The sequence below is a fragment of the Eschscholzia californica genome, unplaced genomic scaffold (assembly GCF_041429995.1).
Source record: "Eschscholzia californica isolate CP2 unplaced genomic scaffold, dmEscCali1.0.p SCAF_4, whole genome shotgun sequence".
In the NCBI taxonomy this organism is placed as follows: Eukaryota; Viridiplantae; Streptophyta; class Magnoliopsida; order Ranunculales; family Papaveraceae; genus Eschscholzia; species Eschscholzia californica.
Window position 1 is genome coordinate 35,832,999 of NW_028238461.1, and position 25,993 is coordinate 35,858,991.

At 37.0% G+C, this 25,993-nt stretch overlaps 3 protein-coding genes across 4 annotated transcripts; 2 read left to right on the forward strand and 1 right to left on the reverse strand.

The window, feature by feature from the left end:
* Positions 1–219: 219 nt before the first annotated feature.
* Positions 220–5,812, forward strand: LOC147544347 (uncharacterized). Its single transcript, XM_086635683.1, has 3 exons — positions 220–229; positions 421–1,685; positions 1,859–5,812. Exons 1-3 carry the CDS (start codon positions 220–222, stop codon positions 5,810–5,812), a joined length of 5,229 nt encoding a protein of 1,742 aa, XP_086491809.1.
* Positions 5,813–5,992: 180 nt separating this feature from the next.
* LOC147544348 (uncharacterized) lies at positions 5,993–13,283 on the reverse strand. Its single transcript, XM_086674097.1, has 8 exons — positions 13,203–13,283; positions 11,813–12,571; positions 9,651–9,725; positions 9,015–9,534; positions 8,157–8,542; positions 7,617–7,846; positions 7,377–7,527; positions 5,993–6,454 (listed from the first exon to the last, which is right to left on the reverse strand). The coding sequence occupies exons 2-8, from the start codon at positions 12,332–12,334 to the stop codon at positions 6,329–6,331; spliced, it is 2,010 nt and encodes a 669-aa protein (XP_086530223.1). The 5' UTR covers positions 12,335–12,571; positions 13,203–13,283; the 3' UTR covers positions 5,993–6,328.
* Positions 13,284–17,138: 3,855 nt separating this feature from the next.
* On the forward strand, positions 17,139–20,932 carry LOC147544349 (histone acetyltransferase MCC1-like). Of its 2 annotated transcripts, XM_086637410.1 has the most exons (7): positions 17,139–17,187; positions 18,034–18,182; positions 19,078–19,302; positions 19,579–19,723; positions 19,807–19,906; positions 20,190–20,418; positions 20,628–20,932. In XM_086637410.1, exons 3-7 carry the CDS (start codon positions 19,196–19,198, stop codon positions 20,806–20,808), a joined length of 762 nt encoding a protein of 253 aa, XP_086493536.1. In that variant the 5' UTR covers positions 17,139–17,187; positions 18,034–18,182; positions 19,078–19,195; the 3' UTR covers positions 20,809–20,932. The 2 variants fall into 2 exon arrangements, with proteins under 2 accessions (XP_086493536.1, XP_086493535.1); XM_086637409.1 differs by lacking the exon at positions 17,139–17,187 and having other exon boundaries at positions 18,009–18,182.
* The last annotated feature ends 5,061 nt before the right edge of the window (positions 20,933–25,993 follow it).

A 25,993-nucleotide genomic window follows, 5' to 3' on the forward strand; every position in this document is an offset into this window, starting at 1 on the left:
TATCAATATGTTATGTGTAAAGCCCTCAAAAGTAATTATCAAAGAATAATGGGCTCTTTAATAATTACTTGGGTAACGACTAGTAACTACTTAGGCAGTTCCCCTTCATGATTTCCCAACCCCATTTTTGAAAAATCTGAAACAACGTACATTCTCAAGGTTTAGAAGATCTTGTCCAAATTATAAGGGTAACATTGAAATCTACTATATCTTCAAGCAATGGATTCGGGTAAGTACCTACAATCTTTTACATCTCTTTGATTCACCAAATATAAATCTTGGGTTACTTTCATTATTTGTATTCTTCATAATTTATATGCATGAATAATATGAAATTCCATCACTTTATTCTTTCTTGAATGCACCTAAGCGTGCATTCAAGAATACGAGTTTAACAGAGCTGAGTTCTACGTCCATCAGAATACGAGTTTAACAGAGCTGAGTTCTACGTCCAAATCCATGGTTTACCAGTAGAATACTTAACAGTTGATGCAGTAAAAAAGATCGGAGCATTGATTGGAGAACCAAAATCAATCGATTCTGAAGAAGTTTCTAAGTGGGGTAAGTACGCGAGAATCAGGGTGTGCATTGATATCAATAGAGCATTGAAGTCAGAGATTCAAATTGAGTTATCGAATAAAAAATTGTGCAATCTCGTAATTAAATATGAGAAGTTATTTAAATTCTGTTACTATTGTGGGAAGTTGGGGCATATTATGAGTAATTGTGAGGCGAAGGCGAAGATTCGGGAAGCTATATCAGAGAGTTGGTCAGAGGATATAAAAACTAAAGCAATGAGTCTATTATTACCAAGGTTTAGCGATAAACTAAAAGCAGAGTTTCGAAACAAAATACAATACGAATGGAGCAAAAAAAGTAGAGAAGAAAATGTTAATCAAAATCAGGAAGACTCCGATAAACAATTAAACAATAAGAGGGATGAAGATAATACTAACTTATCAGAGTCCCAACCGAGCTCTGGAATTCAGTCAAGACAGGAAAGAATTGTTACTTTTGAAGGCAGCAACTTGGGAGAAAGCTTAATAGCAAAGTCTGTGGTAGGTGGGTTAGATGATGAATCAATAACAAGAATAGTAACATATCCTTTTACTGACAATAGAAGTGGGGATGATGTTGAAGAAAGGTTTATAGCTGGTAAAGGAAATGAGAAGTTAGGAAAACATAAACCGAGTACAGTAGGAAGGAAAACTGGTTCGAGTGGAGAAGTGGGAGTGAAGGAGGTTGCTGAAATGGTTGGAGGAAATAGAATTGTACCAGAAAAGTTCTCGACTCTAGACAGAAAGGAGATGAAGGGGATAGAAAACTTGATGGCTGCAGAGGGCAAGATAGTATCACCAACTAAAGTTCAGAACGGGTCTAAGACTGGGAAGCAGGAGGAGATTCGAACAAACTCAATTGATAAATCGATTGAGTTGAAATCAAAGTTTGTTGGGAAGCTTGATAACGTTACAACCCATTGTGAGAGAATATCAATGGGTGGTCGAACTGGTTCGTGGAGGAAATTGGCACGAGAAGTGCATAAATCGGTCACATGTACTGAACCGACGAATACTACTCGGCTAAAGAGGGCTCGAGCAGCCCAGGAGATTAATAAAGAAGATGAGGGTGACTTAGAGAAGAAGAGGAAAGTAGCTGTTGAGATGGAAGTTGATCGGGTGAAGGCGGTCAGCCCATTAAGGCCGCAAACCAAATGATTATACAAAGTTGGAATTGTCGGGGGACGGGGAATGATCCGACAATTCTGCACTTGAATACATTCCTTAGGGCGGTAAAACCATCGATTCTTTTCTTATCAGAGACAAAATTATCACAAAGATCGTCCGAATTTTGGGTACAGAAATTGAGTTATAAAAATACTTTCATTGTACCAGCAGTTGGATTAAGTGGAGGACTATGGCTGGTCTGGGATGATGAGGTTGATATTGAGATTACTTCTTATTCGAAAAATCATATTCATATTAGAATAAAAGAAATTGGAAAGAAGCAGAAGTGGAGTATTTTATTTGTGTATGGGCCTCCGAATTCCAATCATAGAGAAAAATTCTGGGATTTCATGCGTGAATTCGGCACTAAAACAAAAGAACCTTGGTGTGCTATGGGAGACTTCAATGCTATTGTAATGGAGGTTGAAAAATGGGGAGGAAATGGAGTGAATAAGAAGGCTTCAGACCAGTTCCGAAGTATGATTATGGATTGCAATCTGATTGATATAGGGTATTCTGGCCCAGCTTATACATGGGTAAATGGTAGGGGATTGAACCATCATATAAGAGAGAGACTGGACAGAGTTTTAGTCAGCCCGAATTGGCGTATTAGATTTCCGAATGCTATAGTGAAACATCTGCCACGACTTCATAGTGACCATGCTCCGATCATTTTAAATACGTCAAGAGAAAAAATCAAAGGAGCAATTCCTTTTAGATTTGAGGCACACTGGACTTTCCATGAAGAATTTGATGAAGTTATGAAAACAGGGTGGGAGCAAACAAGTGGAGTTTTTACAAATAAATTGGGACAATTGTCGAGGAAACTATTGAGTTGGAGCAAGGCTCGGGTAGGACAGCTCTTTGAACAAATCAAGGCCACCGAAGAACTGTTACTAGAAGTGCAAGATCGTACCCCAACAATGGAGATTATCAAGGAAGAGAATGAGGTGCAACGAAAATTGGTGGAGTTGAGAAAGTTGGAAGAAATATTTTGGCGTCAGAGAGCAAAAAAACACTGGGTAGAAGACAATGATAAAAATACAAAGTTCTTTCATCTGTCGGTACTCAATAGGCGAAGGAAGAACAATATCAATGTGGTGAAATTAGATGACCAAAGTTGGTCTTCGGATCCGACTGTTATAACTAATGTTTTTTTGCACCATTTTTACAGGGTTTCCAGATCAGAACACATTACCGAATTCCCAGAGACATTAACACTTTCAGACAGACCTTTATTAGCTCCGGAAAATCAATTTATAGGCTCAATACCATCTAAGGAGGAAATTTGGAATGTTATAAAGGGGATGAAGGCATGTAAAGCACCTGGACCGGATGGGTTCTCTGCAATTTTTTACAAAAGATGTTGGGGAGTTATTGGAGATGAGGTTACGACTCAAATTAAATTTGTATTCGAAACGGGAACGTTGCCAGGTAAATTAAATCATACTTTTATTACGTTAATTCCCAAAGTAAGTGCTCCAGAAACACCTATTGACTATAGGCCAATCTCGTTATGCAACGTATTATATCGTATTATAACGAAAATAATAAAGAATCGGATCAGACCTATTATTGGGAAGATGATTTCCTCTGTTCAGAATGCTTTTGTACCTGGCCGTCAAATATCTGACAATATAATTATTGCCCAAGAAATTTTCCACTCTATAGCAAACACTACAGCAAAGGAGGGAGCATTTGCATTAAAGGTCGACATGGCAAAAGCATACGACAGAGTAGATTGGAATTTTCTTAGTGAAGTGCTGCTAAGATATGGATTTACTGCTAATACTCATATGCTTATTATGAACTGTGTATCTACTGCATCATTTTCCTTATTACTGAATGGTCGTCCGAAGGGGTATTTTTATAGTAAAAGAGGTCTTCGACAGGGTTGCCCGCTTAGCCCATATTTGTTTATATTATGTTCGGAAACTCTCACCAAGCTCGTTGATCAGGCAGAAACAAATGGGATTTATAATGGACTTCGAATTAACAGATATGCACCGAGTGTGAGTCACCTTATGTTTGCAGATGATCTATTCTTCTTCGGGAAAGCATCGGAAGTGAATGTGAATCAACTAAAATCTATATTGAATTCATATGCCGGTTGTTCCGGACAATTAATTAATTTTCAGAAATCCTCAATTCAATTTAGTACAAATTGTACGTTAGAAAGAAAGGCGAAGATACTGGAAGTTCTTGGAGTTAAAGAGATGAAGAAGGACGATGTCTATTTAGGAAACTATTTATTGAAGTCGAAACATAAAATTGCCTCCTATGAGTTTGTTGTGAAAAAGATTGAAAAGAAACTAATGGGGTGGAAAATAAGCTCGTTATCTCATGCCGGCAGAACAGTCCTTCTCAAAAGTGAGCTCTCATCAATTCCCATATACTTTCTATCTACAAATATAGTACCTAAAGGAGTTGTTGAAAAAATAGAACAGTGGCAGAGGAATTTTTGGTGGGGACATAATATGGAGAAATCTAAAATGCACTATTTGAGTTGGAAGAATATGCAAGCAAGTCAAAAAGAAGGAGGTTTGGGTATCCGAGATATGGGTATGGTAAATCAATCTATGGTAGGGAAATTAACTTGGCGATTCCTGACGGAACCAATGGCTTTATGGGTTCGATTATTGAGAGCAAAATATCTTAAAACAGAAAATTTCTGGACTTATAAAAACAAATCGACATCGACAGCTACTTGGAAGAGTATTTTAGACATGAGAGAATTTCTAAAAGATGGAGTTTGCTTCATGGTTGGAAATGGAGATAAAATTCGTGTTTGGGATGACCCGTGGGTGCCGAATTTAAGGGGATTTAAACCAAACAAGAAATCAAACAATATGGAGGAGACAAATATATTTTTAGTTAAAGATCTCATGAATCGCCAAGGACAGTGGAACGAAGAACTTATAGGCAAGTTGTTTGATGATTTGTCGGTCAAAGCAATTCTTGAAATACCGTTACACAAAAGAGAGTTAGAAGACAAACTTATATGGGTACATACTCAGAAAGGTGAATTCTCTACTAAATCACTATATATGACTATTGCCAAGGAGAAGCCGAGTTCCTCAAAGTCCATTGAACTACCAGCAGGTTTAACATGGAGCAGGGTTTGGAAGAGGTTAAAGTTGGCACCAAGAGTTCGAATGTTTGTGTGGCGTTTATTACATGATGCATTACCTACCAAAAAACGGGCATTGAGGTTTAATTCACAAGCCTCAACATTATGTGCATATTGCAAGAAAGAAGAGGAAGATATTGATCATCTCTTTCGAACATGTCGGTTCGCAAGGGAGACTTGGATGAGCTACCCGCTAAATCTCAGGGTTGATGGGAATGATGATTTCAAACTTCTTTTATGTAAATGGTTAATGAGTGAAGAGCAGGAAGAGGTGATAACATTGCGTATCTACGTTACATGGTTATTATGGAAAGCAAGAAACAAGTGTACGTTTGAGAATATAGCACCGAACAATTATAGAATAATCCAAGAAGCACAAAATATGTATAAGGAATTCTTAGACCCGGTATTGAGTCATGAAATAGTTGAAGCAAGTCTCGCGCCTAATCTCAAAATCTGGGTTCCACCAAAATCCGGGCAGTTAAAGGTAAATTTCGATGCTGCATACTCCAATGGTAATGCCACACTTGCTGCTGTTTGTAGAAATGAAAGAGGAGAGTTTGTGATGGCCCTAACAACCAATTGTCGATCCTCATCGCCTTTGGAAGCAGAAACAAGGGCTGCAAAGCTAGCACTTTCCATTGCACTACTACTCCCCGAGTATGAGTGTGGTATTGAGGGCGATGCTATGATTGTAATACATGCATGCTCGAAGGAGCTGAATGAGGTACCGTGGAGAATAAGACCGATTGTAATGGAGATCCAGTCAGATATTGCAAAGCTTGAGAAGACAGAGTTCTCTTATTGTCCTCGTGAGGCGAATAATGTTGCGCATATGTTAGCAAAGTTCTCTAATGTAAACTTGAATCAAACTTTGGAGATCTATGAGACTCCTAGTTGCATTGTATGTCCGTTGGCGGCAGATTTAGCCAACATTCATTATTGTTCTAATAGCTAATAAAACAGGCAATGGCCTATTTTCATCAAAAAAAAAAGAATGCACCTAAGCGCCGGTAGTTGGGCATAGGATTCAGATTGAGTTTACAGAATTCGGGCTTGGGCGGAATAGAATTGGTTGGTTTTATTATCAGTCAACAACCTACTACTCTTATGTCTTTGCACCATAAACAATAAAAGCTAGGCAAACATTGCAGATTCACCCATTCAAAAAATATACAAACATATTACAACACAAATGTGCTTTACTCTTCAGAAAAGTAGTATAATATTGGCCTCCTACTTTGACCATTCATTAGGAACATTTTATAGAGATGTTCATCTTCTGATCTACCCAATTCAAGGACAAGGTCAAATAAGGGTTAATCTAGCTTAACTAGTTCAGAAAAATAAACCTGTCGTTAAACCAGGGCGATGTGATGACGATCTTGAATCTGGACTCAATTTAGACATTTGGGTTTGGTTTCCATCTGCTCATAGAAACCTCGTTCAAGTTGGCTTACATGACGTCTAAGATTCATCCAGTCGTGTGTTGCTTGCAGCCCTTGGGTCCGTAATGGAGAGAACTACGAACAATCTTTCTACATAAGTTGCAGTAATGGATATGGCAAGAACGGCAGTGGATATGATTGTTATTATCAACCTGTTTGTTGTTCAGAATAGTTCCATTTATTTAGATGAATTCCTATAATCCGACTAAATATAAATGAGAACTTGTATAAACAAAATATAAATAAATGTATATGAATATTAGTTAACGATTTATGTTTCATCTAATACTCAGTTACTTAGTTGATTGAAAAAGCCTAATATTATTAAATAGTCTGAATGGAAAGATTAACATATCTCTAGCACAAACCCTAGACAAAAAAAAACCCATGAGGAATATAAGACCACGGCTATCTACTACAACTGTGTCCTAGTAGTTACACACAAGTGTGTGATGACTAAAAACCACTAGTTCTTGAATTTGGAAGCCGGATCATAAATTGATGATTTGATCTTTGATATAATCTCATCTTCACACAACCTTTGAAGATTATTGTATTCTGTAGTAATGTCATTAGATCTCTACTAGACTGTTGTTGGTGCCCTCTATGTCGATATTCCAGTTTTCTAGACTATTGTTTCTTATAACATTACCAAATGATCCAATAGCGCTTGATTTCTATACTTATAACGACGAACTACTAATTCTTAGACATTCTAAATTAGCAAACTCCCCTCTTGATAAAATTATCTAAATTAGCCATCTTAACTCCTAAGATTACTTTCCTATCTAACTTAACCATTTTGTTACTCAAAATATCACTAGTAATAATAATTCTCGAAAAATTTCACTTCTCTTAAATACTCCTAAACCGACTAAAATGGTCACACATGCACAAAATGCATACTTATAAAGTTAGCAACTTAGACATTTTTTCCCTTTTGAAGTTGAATGCAGATGTTCTCTCCTAGAAACTAAATATAAGATGAGATTCGTCTGATATATTGCATCTAAAACTTCGTTGCACTCTAAGTCTCATTCCCGCAAAATAAATTAAGTAATCATCTCCACTTACCTTTGGATTCTCCTCACTGCAATTTGGGCATGGCTGTGCATGATCTGGACCGCTCAGTTCGGAAAGTAGCTGATCAAACAACTGGTGTTCATTCATCTTATTTTCAAACTCTTGAGTTGGTTCAGGTGGGAAAAGTGTGCACCCGCCAAACCTTCAATTTGCGAGTTTCTGTTAGTTCTATACAAGAATAAAACAATAAAAGAGGAGTTCATTCAAATTTGGGAAGAAAAAATTATGTACCTCATAAAATGATCATCACCATCAATTGCTTTGTTACATCGATAACAAAAGTACTCTCCACAATTCTCACATTTCATTTTGTTACATCCTTCAATTCTCGAGATCGCCATCTTACATGATGGGCATTGCTTAGCATCACGAAGTACTTCTTTGACACTAAGAATCTCATCAATCATTTCACGTTCTTTACGGATTTGCTCATCATTTAGTTGAGATAAACTCTGGCGCTCCTGCAGGCAAAATTAAGTAACACCAAGAGAATGTTATATGTCTTTCAAAAAAAAAAAAAAGAGAATGTTATATGATTGTCTGAGGCGGCGTTTGTTTTTTTTGTTGTCTGGATCTGACTTGTCTGAATCACATGGATCCAAAATCAACCCGAATCAGTCTTTCAGACTAGTCAGATAAAAACAACATTCTGAAATCTGTCTCAAGTTAATTCAGACCATGAGTTAGATTAAATATCTGACATAGAGAAAAAAGACAAATACTACCAGAGTTTAACAGTAACATAAGTAGTGTCCCGATAAATCATATTACCTGCAAGATTTGAAGCTTCATTTCCGGCGTCATACATTCAACTCCTACATGGCGCCTCTCTCTACAAAGGCTACAGAAGCTAAAAAAACACTTCGTGCATTGCGCATGATGGTCTTCATCTTCTAAGCAAGACGTTTTACATCTTGGGCAATAGACTAAATTGGACATCGAATCATGTGTCTTTTGTGACATTAGTAGTTCCCAGCGCTTAAATTTCTCATTACCAAGCAATCTTCTCAACAATTCAGTTGGAATCGAGCCTCCACAATTTTCGGCCAAACAAAATAATTTGTTCACTGTGCCTTCCTTCACATGCATGTTTGAATTTTTCTCTAGACACGTTAGACAAGAGAAATGTTTACATGGCAATCTTGCAAACTCTGTGCCTGGGAAAAAGAAGTCATTTCGAAGTTAGCAAAAGTTAGCAATTACAGAAATAAGGGCATAAGAAGCAACTACGTCTTTGTCGTAGGTCAAAGTATCAAACACACACGCCACCTAAAATTTCGAAGTTAGCAACATCTATGAGTAGGACAAACCCTCACACCATGAGGGGGTGGCTAATTGGGGTATGAGCATGTCTTAGTTCTGTAGTGAACCGAATACTCTGATGAGTAGGGCAGATTGGTGCCTCTTTGCCAACAGCAAGGCCCTTTGGTTGGGCTCGTGGAACCTTTGCCAGCAATAAAATCTTGTACCCTTTTGAGCATGGGCATGGGCATGGGCATGGGCATGGGTGGCAAAGGAACAACTGGGATTCACGTCGCCTTAAATGGATAAGAATTGGTTGAAGATAACTACTGACAATGATTTATTTGCGATACGAGTAGAAAGTTGAAAGGAAAACTTGAGAAGTACCTGCGTATTCTTCGTAGCAAACACTACATTCATGTAAATTTTGACGAAAAATCTCATGACATATATCCGCATTTGCAGGAGAATTCCCTGAAACGACACGTCTATCTTCAACTTGTGGCATGTTATAAGGACCAAGAATTATTTCTTTATCAAACCCCAAGTGAGAAAGAGAAGAATACTGTAACCATTCCACCCATTTATGCGTAATAACTTCCTGACCATATTGATTCATCCAGATTGAATCCAACATGTTGCAAAGACTGGAAATCCTCGTGGGAGCCAACCATTGAACCGAGATGGTAAAATATGGAGAGATATGGCTTGGGTATGATTTAGGCAGTAAACATGTCAACACAACTGGTGGGAGATTCCGAACTTCAAAAGAATAAAACAACTCATTCAAATTATCTGTTCCGACTGTTGTTTCATTGGCTTGTTCTTCGAACAGGAGCATTCCACTAGGTGAGTAGAGGTTCGTAGATGTTGTTACTCCATCAGGAACTTCAATACTTATATACAGCTACAAAACAGAACAGAATTGTTTCACTTCGAGAAATATGAATACTTCGACATGATAGGATTATGGAATGGTATTTCTGTTAACATCTGAAATGGAATAAGTCCAATATGACAAACCTGAAAAGATCGTAAACCATCCTCTCTGTCAAGTTTAATGAAACTTTCACCAAATATGGACTCCATTACTTCTATCTGTGAAAAAACAATTTTAAGATCCAAAGAGAGCAATTATATATTTACATGATAAGCTTATATTTCTACTTTTAACATAGAACCAAAACAAAATATTAGTAGAAAGCCATTTGTACTAACTCAACTCAACAGCTACCTCAAGAACTAAGGGATGTCCAATGCTTATATTTTCAAGTCCAAGACCATTCTCAGGCAGTGCAGGATTATTCCTCAACAGTCAACACCCACAGTCAGGTGCAAGTGAGTTGTTGTATGGTCCCTCATCCCTGTCCCTTGAATACGTGCCTATTTGGGTGCACGACTTGAATCTGGTACCAGGGGAATCCATTGGGTCTAACTCAACTCAACGGCTACCTCAAGAACTAAGGGATGTCCAATGCTTATATTTTCAAGTCCAAGACCATTCTCAGGCAGTGCAGGATTATTCCTCAACAGTCAACACCCACAGTCAGGTGCAAGTGAGTTGTTGTATGGTCCCTCATCCCTGTCCCTTGAATACGTGCCTATTTGGGTGCACGACTTGAATCTGGTACCAGGGGAATCCATTGGGTCTAACTCAACTCAAAAGGTGACTCGAGAGTCGAGAGTCCTCCAGGCTTATATTTTAGTTCTAAGGAAATTTCAGCCGGTGGGGTTATTCCTAAACAATACCAAATGAGAATGAAGACGTAGATATGGCTGCAAAGATCAAGGCTCCTGCGAGTTTCTTCGCAAAAGATCTTTGATTAGTTAAATAGTTATACACCCTCAATTCTTACCCTGACAATCTATTACATCTACGATCTACATCACTTGGTTGTTTATATAGTTGTATAACTAAGCTCTGTTTCCAAAAGAATTACACCATAGGTTATGAGTTATTTCAATGATATAACTTAAAGCGGTCTTTCATGAATACTTTTATCGTCTGCTTGAGACAACACCGCACCGTACCCATAAACTGTTATACATAGGTTGAAGGTAATTCTATCTCTGCATCCAAAAACACTTGAGTTCCCGGAGACTACCATCCACTAAATTATACTTTTTCCAAACACCATCAGTGTTTTTCCTTCTTTTTTGTTACCATCCTCTTGCTACTAATGGTAAAGTATTAACCTCCCAATATGGATATGGAAGGTTGGAATCTCTTTGGTGGCTTTCCAGCTGAAATTTACTCCTAATTTAGAGCAAACCCAATAGTTGGGATGGGCTACCCTAAAGGCTGTAAGCCCCTCCCAACTAGCCGTGGGGCCTTCCCAACAGCTAGTTAAGGGTGGATCCCCTAAAAAAGGAAATCCACCCACTTTATTTTTTTTTCTCCTTTTAATCCTTCTTTTTCTAATTTTTGTAGCTCTTCTAATTTTTTTATTCTAATATTTTTTTTTTGGTTCTTCTTTATAGATATAAACGGTTGACACATTTTAAATTTGTAGCCAGTAATTCCGCAGTCGAAAATTAGAACTAAAATCCCACACACGTACATCAAACATGCACTAAACTTGGGTTGGGAGCCCCTCATTCGAGGGCCTCTCTTGGAATTGAGAACAAAATTTGGAGGCTCCCAAAATGAGATGGGAGCCCCCCATTGAGAAACATTGTTCTTAGAGATGATGGTTCGGCAGATATTTGGGAGCCCAGCCCCAACCACTCCTCTCGAAGAGAAAAGCCCATCGGTCGGGTCCCCAATGGGCTGGGAACCACAGACCACCCCACCTGACCCCATTTCCCCCATTCTTCTCCAATTTTTTTGTTAACCAATGGGTTCCCAATACATTCTTGTAATGAAGACAGTAGTTTTTTGACTTTCTGATATGAGTCCTCATGTTAAACGAAGGAATCATAAATTCAAAGAAACATCAAAGTACGTTTCTAATAACGTCGAAGAAACCTATGTTGATTTTTCTAAAATACCTAGCCCAACCGTCACTCCTGATGGTCAAGCTGAAGAAAATTGAGTCACATTTAAAATCCAAAATTTTCCTCCCCAAAATTTAAATTCTAAATTTGGAGGCAATAAATCAGGCCGTCAAGAGTTGTAGCTTTCGGATCAAAATAACAAAAATAACCAAAAAGCTGATACCTTTTCTAAAATTGATCAAATTTACCTCATCTTTCTGCAACTCATCATTAATCCTGAGCTGCTCATCCGACAATTCAGGTTCTTGGGCAACCAATTTAAGCTCTTCTAATCTATTAGAGACATGATTTATATCCTCTATTGGATCAGAAGTCTCATTTACCTGCTCAGTTGAATTATCCATGATTACTGAGGCACACCCATCTTTAGTTCCCTCATTTTCTCTCTCTTCCTTCTCCTCGCCATTTTCTTCTTTGCCAGGAAATGAAGTACCCACATCAGATTCTGGTGTTTTGACAACTTGGGCATCTCTATTTCGATAAAATTCTTTAGATTTTCGACGATTTGAAGCTGATTTGGGGTTTTTTCTAATTAAATCTGAGATGGGTATGGTGGATAAGTAAGCATTTCGTTCAGAATAACGAAGTGGAGATGTAGATAGGTATTCAAGATTTGATTGAGTTGGATATTGCTCTTCATCATTCAAGGGTTTAACAGTCCAGTTCTCTTCTACTAATTCTTCTAGTTTTCCTCTGTAAACCTTTTTCATGGTGAAAGAAACCTGCTAATTCACTAGACTACAAGTGATGAAAACGAAATTTGTTCTCCTAACCAGTAGTCCTTCTTCACTTAAACCATGTGAATTTCTGGATCTGGTTTTTGATCAGATGCATTAGGATTAGTCAATGAACTCTTTTTTCGATGTGAATAAAAAATATTTGTGATTTCAATTATTGGCAGTTGGGGAGTTAATTTGACTTTGGACACACAATAGTCACATGTGATTCTTTAGTTTTGGCCACCGTTTTGGGGAATAAAGACTTTTCTTAAAACTAATCAAATAAGATTTACTTTTTATATATCTTTTTATTACTAAGAGGCTTCTAATTTTAGAAGATGCTATAAAAAAGGCTCCTCCGTCCCATCACCTCTCTTTACCACTTCATCTTCTCGACACCTCATCATCTTTTCCGGCGAAAGTCGCCGGCTGACTAATTTTCCGGCAGGCGACCTTCAAACATAAAATTTTTTATTTTCTCTCTCCCCTCTCTCTCTCTCTAATTTTTTTTCTTTTCTCTCTCTCTAGAACAGATCTAGAGAGAACAGACCTACTCTCTCTAGATCTGTTCTAGAGAGAGAAAAGAAAAAAAAAATTTAGAGAGAGAGAGGAGAGAGAAAATTTTAAAAAAGTTTTTTTTTTATGTTTGAAGGTCGCCGGCCAGAAAATTGGTCGGCCGGCGACTTTCGCCGGAGAAGATGAAGTGGCAGAGAGAACAGATGAGATGGAGGAGAACTTTCAAAAAAATGTATTCTGTATTCCCCATAAAAATTTATTCTCCGGAGAATTTTCAAAAAAATCTGGATTCCCTCGAGAATTTATTCCCCGGAGAATTTTCTTTATTCCCCAAAGCCGCGGCCTTAGTTTTAGAGGCAATCTTCACCCAACAATATTTGGTAAAAAAAACCAAACTCCGGGCATAGTTGCTTGACTTTGCACTATTTTTTAGGAGTGAGCAGCGGTCGGTTTTTTCGGTTTTGATCCGAGCCGAAGCCGAACTAATAAGTGGCGGTTTGACTAAATCGTCGGTCGAAGTCGAGCCGAACATTCGACTGGGCGACATGGTTCGGCTTGGTTGAGTTCGGTTTAACCGAACACAATTTAGAGAAAATGGTAAACTAATGTCATTCATTTCTTAGCATGTACGGAAAATATAAACTTAAGAGTCCATCGTACTTTTCCACCATTACATATACCGAAATAAAAGTTAAAAATTCATTGTACTTTTTCACCATTACAAACAAAAAAAGAAGTAGAAATGCGAACGCAAAATATATATCTTTAAGTTTACTAACTAAGAATAAGTTGTGTACATAAAATAGTGAAGACTTACCTCTAAAAACTTTTCAATCAAGTTGAATAAGTCGTGGTTGACGAAACCGACAACAACAACTAGGAAAGAGGACAGACTGTAGACTTGGAAAACTTGATTATGGTATTCCTAATTTTTTTTCCTTATTAGCATTACAAAATTATTATTTCCTCTTTCCATAGAGTTCAGTCGATTCGGTTTGGGCGGTTTCTAGAAACTCAAGCCGAGGCCAAACCAAGCCGATTTGGATTGTTCGGTTTTTCGGCCGAGCCGAGTCGGAGGGTGATCGGTTCGGTCCAAAAACCGATCGATGCGGTTCGACTTGGTTTGGTTTGGTCGATTGGTTCGGTTTTTGCTCATCCCTACTATTTTTGATAGGACATCGGCCACCGTATACTCTTCGAGAGGAATTCTAATGATTGAAAATAGTCCAAGTGCTTAGTCAGAGCTCCTACTTTCTCTAGGTAACACACGAAGTTAACTCTCGGACCACATATTCTTCCAGAGCATGATTCAAAACAAGATTTTTTTAAGAGTGATTCCCAACTAAAGACTTGGAACTTGTTCCTTTCATTGGTAGGGTTAATTGTTATCCCTAAATCGACCGAGCTAGATGATCTTCTGGATAAAGTCATCATTGTCATACCTAATAAATTGAGCGCATTGTCATCTTGGTCGATGAACACCTCATTAGGGAGGAATTCTCTTTCAGGCCGAAGGACATCTCCTTCAAGAGTGACCTGGGAAAAGACATTTTGATGCTCGAGTGAGTCAATTGTTGTACCTTTAGGAAAAAATCTGATATGTTTATATCGGTTTATGAAGTGGTGACTAGGCACGACTAATATGATGCGGGTGTGAGAACACGACTCGACTGAAGTCACGTCTATGGTCGTTCGAGGATATTATATGATTTGAGTGTGTATTTTTTGAAAATTAAAGATTCTCTAACATAATGGGCCATGTATGAAAAATGGATCTTCGGTATATCTGACCTGTCCCATAACTGTCGTTCTCTCCAGCCAGGGCAGAGTTCGAGGTGTTGAGTTGACTTTTGCAGGCCTCCTCGCTTCATGTCTCTGATGGGAACTGGGTCAGGGCAGAGCTGACTCAAATCCACCTCTATATTTGCCTCGAGACAGAGCAGAGTTCAAGGTGCCGAGCTGACTTTCACATACTTCCCACATTATTTCGAGATTCAAGCAGGGTCATGGACAATGCTGACTGTGATCCAACTCTCTACTTCCTCGAGACAGGTGAATCCCAAAAAATGGTGCATGCAAAAATGATTTGTTTGGTGCATTTCAAAATGTGTATTTTTTCACTTTTGGCCTATTTTGTGTTAATAGTTGACTTATTGTATTATTAAGGTATAATTTGAACCTTCCACCAATAATTTCTAATTAAAAGTTTGAGTTATTTAGTTCAAGAGAAACTGGTAATTTCTTAACAAAGAATTGTGATTATCTTAAATATACTTGTCTATGATGATTCGATTTTCTTAGAATCATATAGATTGTAAATTATAATCTTCACTGATAATCTTTTATTACTCTTTATTTATGTAAACAGTTATTCGCTCTCTCTCGCTTTTCTATTAGGTGTTTCACTGTCGTTAAATTTTCATTTTTTCTCACTCTCTTGCTCCTATTGTAATTGTTATTATTCAGATTGATTTTTTCATTATTTAAATCAATAAAATTGTCAACCTCCCTCGCATCTCATGATTACAAAGTATTCTGAATTCTGTGGGCACGAGTTATATCTAGTATGAGAAATGTTGTTTAGAGCGACTCTTTCAAAGCGACATCTTATGGCTGGCCCTGGACAAACCTCAGCCTCCCCCTCCCCGAACCGTCTAAGTGAAAGGAGAAAAATGAACAAGAAAAGATCTGAAACCTCGTCTGTGATGGAATTAGAGACTATTTGGAACGTTATTCTGTTCAAATCCGGTAGGAGAGCGAACGAATCGGAATTCGACACGTGGTGGAAAAAAAACAGAGAATCACGTGAACTAGGAATAAACATTTTCTGTTTTACGCTTCACTCCACAATTATACCTTGTTTAGAATTAAGTCCCTCAGCCCAAAGAAAAGGATATGGATTCCACACTACCACCTAATCCACTTATTTTAGGGTCCAACTCTGTAACTACCCTATTAGACCCAAATGCAAAATCTCTTGTTTCATGTTTGTCGGAATCCCCAGCCAAATTCGACTTTACCCTATCATTCATTCCTCTTCCTATATTCAACTTCATCATCTAATCTCATCTTGAAGAGATTTACCAACATTTTCACCTAACCCCCTAGTTTTGGAATTCGAATTTGCACTTGCCTCATTATAACCAAACACAAAATCAAAATTTTCAGCGGAATTTGAAGCAAAGGGATTCACACCATTCAATTTACCATTACTTGAAGTTCCAGAAGTTGGAGGAACTTTTTTTTTTTGAACACCAGAATCAATCTTCCGCCCTTTACTAGAAACCGAGTGTTTTCTCACTTTTACAAGTCTAGGTTTTGAAACATCAGGAGAAGAAGTATTTTTCTCATGAACTAAACCAGACATAGATGGTGAACTAAAACTATTATCATCTAAAGTTCTTTCATTTCCATTTTGAATTGATGAATCAAAACTAGAAAAAGTATAAGACAATGATAATGATGAAAAGATCCCACCTTTAGGATAAGGGTTTTGGAAAGATGAATGTTTTGATTGCATTTATGGATCGTTGATAACCTCATAAACCTATAATAATAATAAACAAAAGGCAAATCGAAATATTGAAATGAAGTTTGAATTGTTTGCAAAACAATCAAATACCCTACATATTGATGATCAAATGAATAACACGAATCTCTGATTGTTAGGTTTCAGGTGTTGCTTGTTGAAGATCGAATTTTTCGTTTTTTTGAAAGGATCAACCTTCCATATCCTGTCTTTGGGTGGAGGGACTTGACTTTAAACAAGGTACAATTGCGAACTGAAGCGTAAAACACAAAAATGCTTACTTCCTAGTACACGCGATTCTTTGTTTTTGCATCACGTGTCGTTTTCCTATTCGTTCGCTTTTGTGTCGGTATGATAGTGTCGCTCCAAACAACATTTTTCTTCTAATATTTAGAGCATCTCCAATGCAAAACTCAAAAAAAAAAAAAAATCTTTATTCCTTATTTGTCGAGTTCCAATTGAGATTCTTACTCCTAGGTGACGAAAATAGAGATCTTCAACTCTTGTATGTCTCCAATGCAAAACTCTAAACTTGTTCTTCTACTTATGTGGCATGGTTATTTTTGTAAAAAAATATTAAGTTATTTTGGAAATCTACGAAGACTTGATTTCTATTGATTGAAATTTAAGTGTTAATGAGTTGGACAATTAGAGATATATCAAGATGACACTTTGGAAATAGACACATCATCTTTGAGATCCTAATTAAGTCTTGCATTAGATTTTTAAAAAAAACCTTTGTTGCACTTCGCATTTCTAAGATTGAGTTTTGCATTAGAGATGTTCTTAGGGACTAAGAGCATCTCCAATGGGACACTCAATCTCTAACACTTAGAGTGTCACATAGATTTTTTGGAGTTTTTGATAAAAAATCATCTCCAATGGAACACTTTATTAGACACTCTAATATGAGGTGGACACATTTATTATAGAGTGTCTAGAGAGAGAAACTCTAAAATGAGAGTGTCTACTTGAGACTCTCTAAGTGTTACTTTTAAATTTCAACCAATAGAAAATCTTGCTTTTCAACTACTTTTTATCTATTGAATTGAAAAAGGACATGTGTATTAAGTGTAGACACTTTAGAGATCTCCATTGGAGACCAACAAAAATTAGAGTGTCTCTATATTGACATTTAGGAAAGAGAATCTCTATTGGCCCTTGACAACTAGGACTTTTAGAGTGTTTGTTAGAGTGTCCCATTGGAGATGCTCTAAGAGCATCTCCAATGCAAGACTCAATCTTAAAATCTTAAGTGCCACCTAGGACTTTAGAGTTTTTTTTTGAGAAAAAACATCTCCAATGCAAAACTCAATTGAGATCTTAAGATGATGTGGAAGCATTAAGTTTTAAGATGTCTCAACTAGAAACTCTATTTTTGAGATCTCTTTTGAGAGTCTTAAGTGTCCTAGTCATCAAATTTAATTTTCGGACCAATAGGAAACTTTTCTCTCTCAACCACTTTTTCCTATTAAATGTATGTGTTGACATGTGTATCTATTAGAGTTTTTTAGAGTGTTGCATTGGAGAAGGACTTGAATTAGAGATACTCAAATTAACCATATAGGAAAGAGAAACTCAATTGAGACTTAACACATAAGCCAAATAAAGTTTATTTTAAGTTTTGCATTGGAGATGCTCTAAGGGAATGACTTCACACGTCCCCTTTAAGAAGATTAAGTTTCACAATCCCAAGTAAAAGTTAAAAATAGAGGCCATCTCTCTCTCTCCAAAACTCCACAATCCACGAGTCGACATCTCTCCGATCTCTCCAAGTCAAGAACCTGGAATCAGGTACAAGTTTTGAATTCTCCTTAGAAGAAAGAAATCTCATCTGGGTCTTCCTGCTTTGTGCTAGAATCTAATTGTATTCTTGACAGATTAAATTTGAGTTTACTTATTTGATTTGTTAGTGTTTTGCGTCTCTTCTGATCTTTATCAATCAATAGTAACCCAAACGTTTTATTAGGGTTTGGTTAATTTTTAGACTTGGGCAATGATTGACTTGTTTATTTAGTTATTATTCAGTTCAATAGATTATATAAACTCTACACTTAGGTGAATTTTATCTTCTTTTATAGCCCTAATGACTCTAAAAGACTGTGCTCTGATTTGACCCTATGTCATGCTAATCAATTGATTTCCTTATTTTTCATATAGTGCTTTTGTGTTTTTGTATTATTGTTAAAGTGCTGATCTTTTTGGGGGTTTTGAGGTAGTATGCACTATTTCTTGAATTTCAGTTAAGATAATTAGATGATAGGTTGATGTTGTCTTACGAAGTTGATTGATTGATCTTTTTGTGTTATGATGATTCAAAACAAATTTAGATGTTTATCTCCCTATCTTTAACAATTGATTTGTTGAAATTTGGTAATTGGATGAAAAATGAGTATATTACTCTAAACAGGTCATGAGTGTTTTTTGTGGGTTGAATGCTTAGAAACCGAAAGTTTGAAGTCTCGTAAATTAGTTGGGAAATGGATTTGTTGTTAATATCTTCTTTTAAATGTGGCTAGTTATAGTAGGATAAGAATATAAGAAATAAGTAGGCTTGTTGAAGCTCTGAAGCAAATATGAATACTAAGGTCCAATTGGTTTTACATATCCAATGTTTCCGAAATATTTGACTCTTGAGTAGAAAGTACGATTCCAATAATTGAAGAACATTGTATTATGGATCGTACAGGTTCCAGTGAGGACTGCATGGATCCAACGCTTGATGTGGCATAGATGGAAAAGGAAGTTATTTCACATGCTATCCAATTTATTAAGATATTTCAAGGGGATTGATAGTGCAGCTTTCGATGATGGACCAGAAGAATCCTCTTTGCTCGTCGATCGTTTATAGGCCTTTACGACCCTCTGATCTTGGGGTTCTTGAGCGAATACATTGTGATCTATTTCCTATAAGGTAAAGTTGATTTCTTATATAATAATGCCACATAGAGGGTCTAGTCGACCATATTGGATCATATCACCCTTCGTGACCTAAATTTAACATGTCTGTTAGCTCAGTCTCCCTAATAATGACGGAGATTTGCATCTTGACGTCCAGAAAACAGTAAAATTGTGGTAATCGAGAGGGGCAAGTAGGGGTCATTCTAGATCAACTGTTTGTTGATTGAATTTTAATCTGGAGCTTTACTGTTCTAAAGTAACCTGTGATTGATGCAAATAACGTTTTCAGGTACGAAAGTGAGTTCTTTCTCAATGCTGTAAGTGGCAGGGATATTGTGTCTTGGGGGGCTGTCGACATTAATAGATCTGATGGCGGAAGTGACGAGCTTATTGGATTTGTTACTGCACGAATTGTTTTAGCCAATGACAGCGAGGTTTGTATTTTAACAAATGATAAATTCATTTATGATACTCTGATAGGATACAGCAAAGCAGTTTGTTAACATTACATTTACAGATAGGTGATATGCTCAGATATGACTCTTCTATGGAAGATCAGCAACTTGTCTATATCCTTACACTGGGGGTGGCCGAATCTTATAGAAATCTTGGAATAGGTAAAATTTTATGTTATGGTCATGGTGTGGTGATTTCATCATATTTCTATATGAAATGATTTTTTAACTTATTTGGTTAGTAAACTTTGGAGTTAGAAAGAATTCTTTTGAGAGGATTATCTATTTCAATGAAGTAAACCTCAGACAAAGCTTCTGCTGTCGCATTTATGTCATTTCTTTGCCCCTGGATATTATAATCTGCAAATCCGTCCTACTTTTCCTGTACATTGACTATTATTATTAAAACTTCGAACGATTTTTTTTACTTGTTTTTTGATTTCAGCGAGTTCACTTGTTCGGGAGGTTATAAAGTATGCATCCAGCATTCCGAATTGTCAAGCAGTTTACCTCCATGTTATTGCTTATAATGAACCCGCCATCCTTTTCTACCAGAAGATGATGTTTAAATGCATACGAAGACTGTCGGGTTTTTATTACATCCAGGGCCAACATTATGATTCATACTTGTTCATTTACTACGTAAATGGTGGTCGATCTCCCTGTTCTCCATTGTAAGTAAAACTTTATCTCCTCTTAAAGTAGTTGACTAATTTCGAAATGAAAATTCATGCTAATCACGAAATGGAAGTTTAATCTTCAAATGATAAATTAAATTTGGACATGAGCACGTAATGTCTTCATTTGAACTGTCATAATTTTAGAATTTTGGTACGGGTTTCGGTTAATTGGTAGAGATTAATATACAAAATGTGTGTTGCAGAGAAATAGTAGCAGCAATGGCAGCATATCTGAGAACTCTATTCAAGTTGATGGTGACAAGGTTGTGGAAGAATGAGAAGAAGGCATCTAGTTGGTCAAAATGTAAGGAATTCAGTTGCTTTATGGTGAATAAGAATAAGAGAACCACCTCCTCCGATAATTCTTCCTGTCAATATGTTTAACCTTTCAGCCATAAATCATTTTCTTGTTATTCGTGTTTATATTTCTCATTCTGTAGCAAACTAGCATGCTTAGAATATCTCCATGATACTACTATTCTTATCTTGTTATAAAGTCCATTCAACATTTGATGATTTCCTTTTTTAGTTTTTTTTTTACTTCTGTTGGATAAATGGGTAAAGATTTCGATGTTGTTCCACTGGTAGCTTCCATAATGTTCTTTTTCCTGCTCTTTCATAGCCATTATTAGCTCCACATCCAAGCTTTTCTGCTCATCTTTATTTGCAATTTATTCACCCTAAGAAAGATAGAATTCAATAGATCAGCAAGAATCATTGGTTTGATAACTCTGTAGGAGGCTCCCCTGTTTCTTCAAGCAGATTGGAGAGGAGATGTTGGCTCCACTATGTCCATGTCAGTGGGAGGATCTGGCAAGGTATGTTAGTCAAATAGAACGGATAGTTCTTCGATAAAAAAAACTGTATTGGAATGTAAAAGCATGTCCAATGTAACACTTGGAAATTAGGAGTTTAGTGAACACTTGGTAGCCCAAAAAACTGTATTGGAATGTAAAAGCATGTCCAATGTAACACTTGGAAATTATGAGTTTAGTGAACACTTGGTAGCCCAAGTGGTTGGTGACACAAACTATAAAATTCCGGAGTCCCAGGTTTGATTCCCACAAGAGGTGGAATCCATGGTCATTGAATTTCGATTGGTAAAGATATAAATAATGTAATAAGTTTGTCGGGCTTTAGGCGTCTTTCATGTTGTTGGGCTTTAGGCCTCTTTCATTATTAGTTTAACTTAGGCGGTTATCGTGCGTGTTACATCTTCATGATGTAGCAATGCTTTGTAACGACTAATGTAGATCGTAGTCGATTTCTCCTGAAAAAAGAAATTATGAGTGTAATATAGGATTTTTAGATTTTTTGTTTAAAAAATTTCTACAATGTTAAATTTAATTTAGACCTCTACAATGTTGTGGCAATAGTTAAAAAGAGATATCTCAAGAATACACTTATTTTTAGAGTATTCTCTGAAGATATTGAGGTCAATTACTAGAGGATCATACAATCCCTGGGCAGAGCAGCGGATTAGAATTTTGAAATTCCGTGCTAAGTTTGAATTGGGTCCTTTCACTATTAAAAAAGTTACAAGCAAAAGTTGAACAATCTCAAGATAATTTAATTGTACATAGATGATAACCGTTACAAGCAGAAGTTAAACAATCTCTAGATAATTTAATTGTACATAAATGATAACCACATGTTAATCCGGATGTATTTGGAAGCAAAAGTTAAACAACTTATAGAAAATTTAGTCTAAGAACCCACATTCACTTTTTTTTTTTTTGGTGAAAGCACATACATTAACTATAAGAGTCTATTACAACATCCAAATTAAAAGACAAACATAAACCGTAAATAAAGTAATGCAACAAAATACAGATTTGAGAGATTGCATAAAATAACTTCGAGTAGTGGATTTTCCTTCATTCTGTAGCTTATATGCCTGACAGCTCTTCAAGAGGATGATGTGAAAATTGGTCTTCAGATTCCTTCCGATTGAATGAAAGATGAAACTAGTACCTGCCTTCCTGTAACATGTAAGATGAATTAAACAGACACACGAAGTTCCAGAAAGAAACATTGGTGTCTGTAAGGTGGAGCCAAATGATGGTTCCGAGTTATCCCGCCAGTGTTCTCCATATGCAGAGACCTAATACGTTCGAGTTCCACAAAGTAGAATTTGATCAAATGGGATCGCCGTCATAGCCCGGGTATAAATACTCAGCTAATTCGACAAAAGATCGCAAATGAGTTGCGACAAGGGGTGGAAGTGAGCATGTTAAGGACCTTAGACAAGTAGTAAAATCTATTCGAAGATCAAACACGAAAGAATTCGACCGCGATTGAGCTGAAGCAAAAGAGACAAAAAGTGGGCAACTAAGATTGACATACCTGTACCTAGGTCGAAAGGTAAGTTAATCCTAATATTAAATCTCTTATAAGACAGACGATAAGAGCTCATGATCCATAAAGTTAAGCGATGGATCCAAATAAACATGAAATGATTCCATTCGTTACAAGCTTTCTTGGAGATGAAATGTAAGGTGATAGGAGGTGAATTAACGTTAGAGTACCATTTAATTAAAATAGAAGAGAAATTGGAATCTTCGATTAACCGGAGTGAGACGAAGACCACCAACCGTTGAACTATAATCTTGACCTCTAACGGTTCACATTTGAAAGCCAAGAGATTCAGAAACATAGATATGATTGTGGAAGTATGGTTGCCGTCAGATCTAGCGCTCACAAAATTCAAGAAGAAATGCAAAAAGCTATTCATGACACCAAGAAAGTTATTCATGACACTGTCAATAAGGATGAGAGTAAGACCTAGATAGCAGACTGGATTCCAACATAAAGTAGAAACACGAGATGGGGCTGAGATGTAGATTAAAATATGAATCAACTAATATCCTACTACTTTCATAGCAAAGGCTAATAGAAAACCAGAGAGGCACCTAACAGAGATACTACTTTCAAGACAAAGGCTATAAGAAAACTAGAGAAGCACCTATCAAAGAAATTAAGGCAAGAACTAAGTGCATGCAGTGGATTACTAGAACCAAAACCCTAGAAAACTACCAGCTAAGGTTGAAAAAACTTCCCTGATAACGATCTTTTGATCTGCGGAGTTATAGTCACCACTTCCTCAAAAGGTCTAGATCTAGGGTTTAATAGGTTGAAAAAGATGAATAGAAGATAAGATTTCTAGTTGATATTTTATTGGTGGTGTAGAGTATTTGTGGATGGTTGCATGTGTGATTGGGATTGGTTGGGATGGTGGATTTGGGGGTGGTTTCTAGGGTTTGGAGCTGATTTGGGGAAAAAGTAAAGGAGGGAGACGATCGCGGCTCTTTCTCTCCCCTAAAAAATCCCCCGAGCATGTCCATCCCACATCCACTAAGTGAGCAAAAAAAATTTACTTATTTTAACTTGGATTATAACTTTATAACTACAGAAATACATTTTTTTTTCTTTTGTTGAACTAAGGAATATTATTAAGAAGCCAGAGCAGAGTACCATTACAATACATAGTAACTAAAAAGTACGGAACATTGGTCCAAGTCTTAGATCTATTCTTTTTGCGAGCCCATTTAGCTAGTTTGTCCGCTAGAAGATTAAGCATTCTCTTGGTATGGTTGAATTTGACGCTTCGAGACGGTTCTTGATTTCTTTGATTTTTCTGATGTGGATCATTGATTTCCATTGAACTATGTGCCTTGGGTTTTTCAGGTGCTTGATGAGATTGATATTGTCAATTTCGATTGTTATCGTGTTATGCTGATTTTCCTCCGCCCAGAATAGCAATAGCCTCGCTTTCTTCACTATTTCTGGCTCGGGTTGATGTGGCTTTCGCTGCTATGAATTGAGATTGCTCATTGTGAACTATAAGACTGGTGCCAATGTTAGAGTTAATATTTGTAAAGGAGGCATCCACATTAATTTTCAGGTAGGGTGACAATGGAGGTTGCCATTTTTCCATCTGGCTAGAAGACTGTTTTATGATACTTTTGCTGGTTTTAGCAAAAGCCAAAATCATTTTTATGACAGTACTAGTATTATTGATTGTATGCTGAAAGTAATGGTAACATCGAGTTTTCCATATATGTCATAGGATAGTAGAAAAATGAACATTGGTTGCTGTATAGCTGTACTGATTCTGATCCTGCCATGAAAAATCCAATCAGTAACCGATGAAATATTAGACGACAAGATATTAAAATAGAATTAAATATTTTTTGCTAGAGGACAATGAAGAAGGGCATGCTTTATAGTTTCTGTGTCCGTGCAATTCGGGCAAGCTATATTATTATCTATATATTTTCCGATTCTTTCCCTAACCGGGAGAGCTTTGGTGCATATTTTCCATATGAATAGTTGTATTCTGGGGATAGTCGGAAGAGACCAGATGAAGTTCCAATTATAAGGTTGAGGTGGTTGAGAGGTGATTGTCGCATTGTTGATGCTTAAGTGTTGATACATAGATTTTACCGTGAAGTTACCAGCTTAATTGAGGGCCCATTTCATTTGATCTGTATCTTCATTGTAAAGAGGGATAGCTTTAATGAGATTTTGAGTTGGTTCATCGAAATTGGTGCTCAGGGTTTCGTCATTTCAATGATGATTGGAAATAAGTTACGAAACTTTGGTAAGATTAGAATTATAGGTGTTAGGGACTGGGTTATTGAGACCTGGGATCCAGTTATCAGTGCAGATGTTGATGTGATCACCAGTGTGAACTTCCCACGTGATGAGATTACCAATGTTATCGTAGTGTTTTTTTAGGACCATCTAGATCCAAGAGTGATGAGCTTTAGTGGGATCTGGAGAGGAAGAGTTTGAGAAGTATTTGGATTTAAGAAATTGGACCCAGATAGCGTTCGGGTCGGACTTTAGCCGCCAAGCTAGTTTGCTGAGGAGAGCGGTATTATCGAGATGAGGAAGATGAATGTCTAAGCCTCTTAATTTCTTTGGGAGACTGATATATGACCATGCTTTGGTGCATATACTTTTGAACTTTCCCCACCACAAGGACTTTTGCAAAGTCGCTATGCGTTTGCTTATGCCTTTGGGGATGGCGAAGCATTGCATCTGGTATCGGGGAACGACCGCAACAACAACTGAGATGATAACTGTGCGACCAGCTTGGGAGAGGAAGTTATGACTCCATTTGGAGAGCTTGTTTTTTATTTGATCTAATAATGAGTTAAAAACATTGGTTTTATGCACTCCGATGAAAAGCCGAGCTCCCAAGTATTTTTCGGAAGTTGAAGCGTACCTGAGTTTCATTGTTCGCATGATAAGGCGTTTAAATTTAGGGTGAGAGTTTTTGGAGTAGAAGATGTTCGATTTTGTGTAATTTATCATTTGACCTGAAGCGGAGCAGAAAGTATTGAGGATATTTATGAGGTTGTGAATGTTTTCGATTGAATTTTTCCAAAGATGATGCAATCGTCAGCGAATAGGAGGTGAGAGATGATAAGATTGGGGTTATTAGTTGGGAATCCCAGAAAGTGGTCGGGACCAGATGTCGATATTAGAAGTCTACTCAGACCCTCCATGGCTAAAGTGAAGAGGAAGGGCGAGAAGGGGTCACCTTGTCTAATACCTCTAG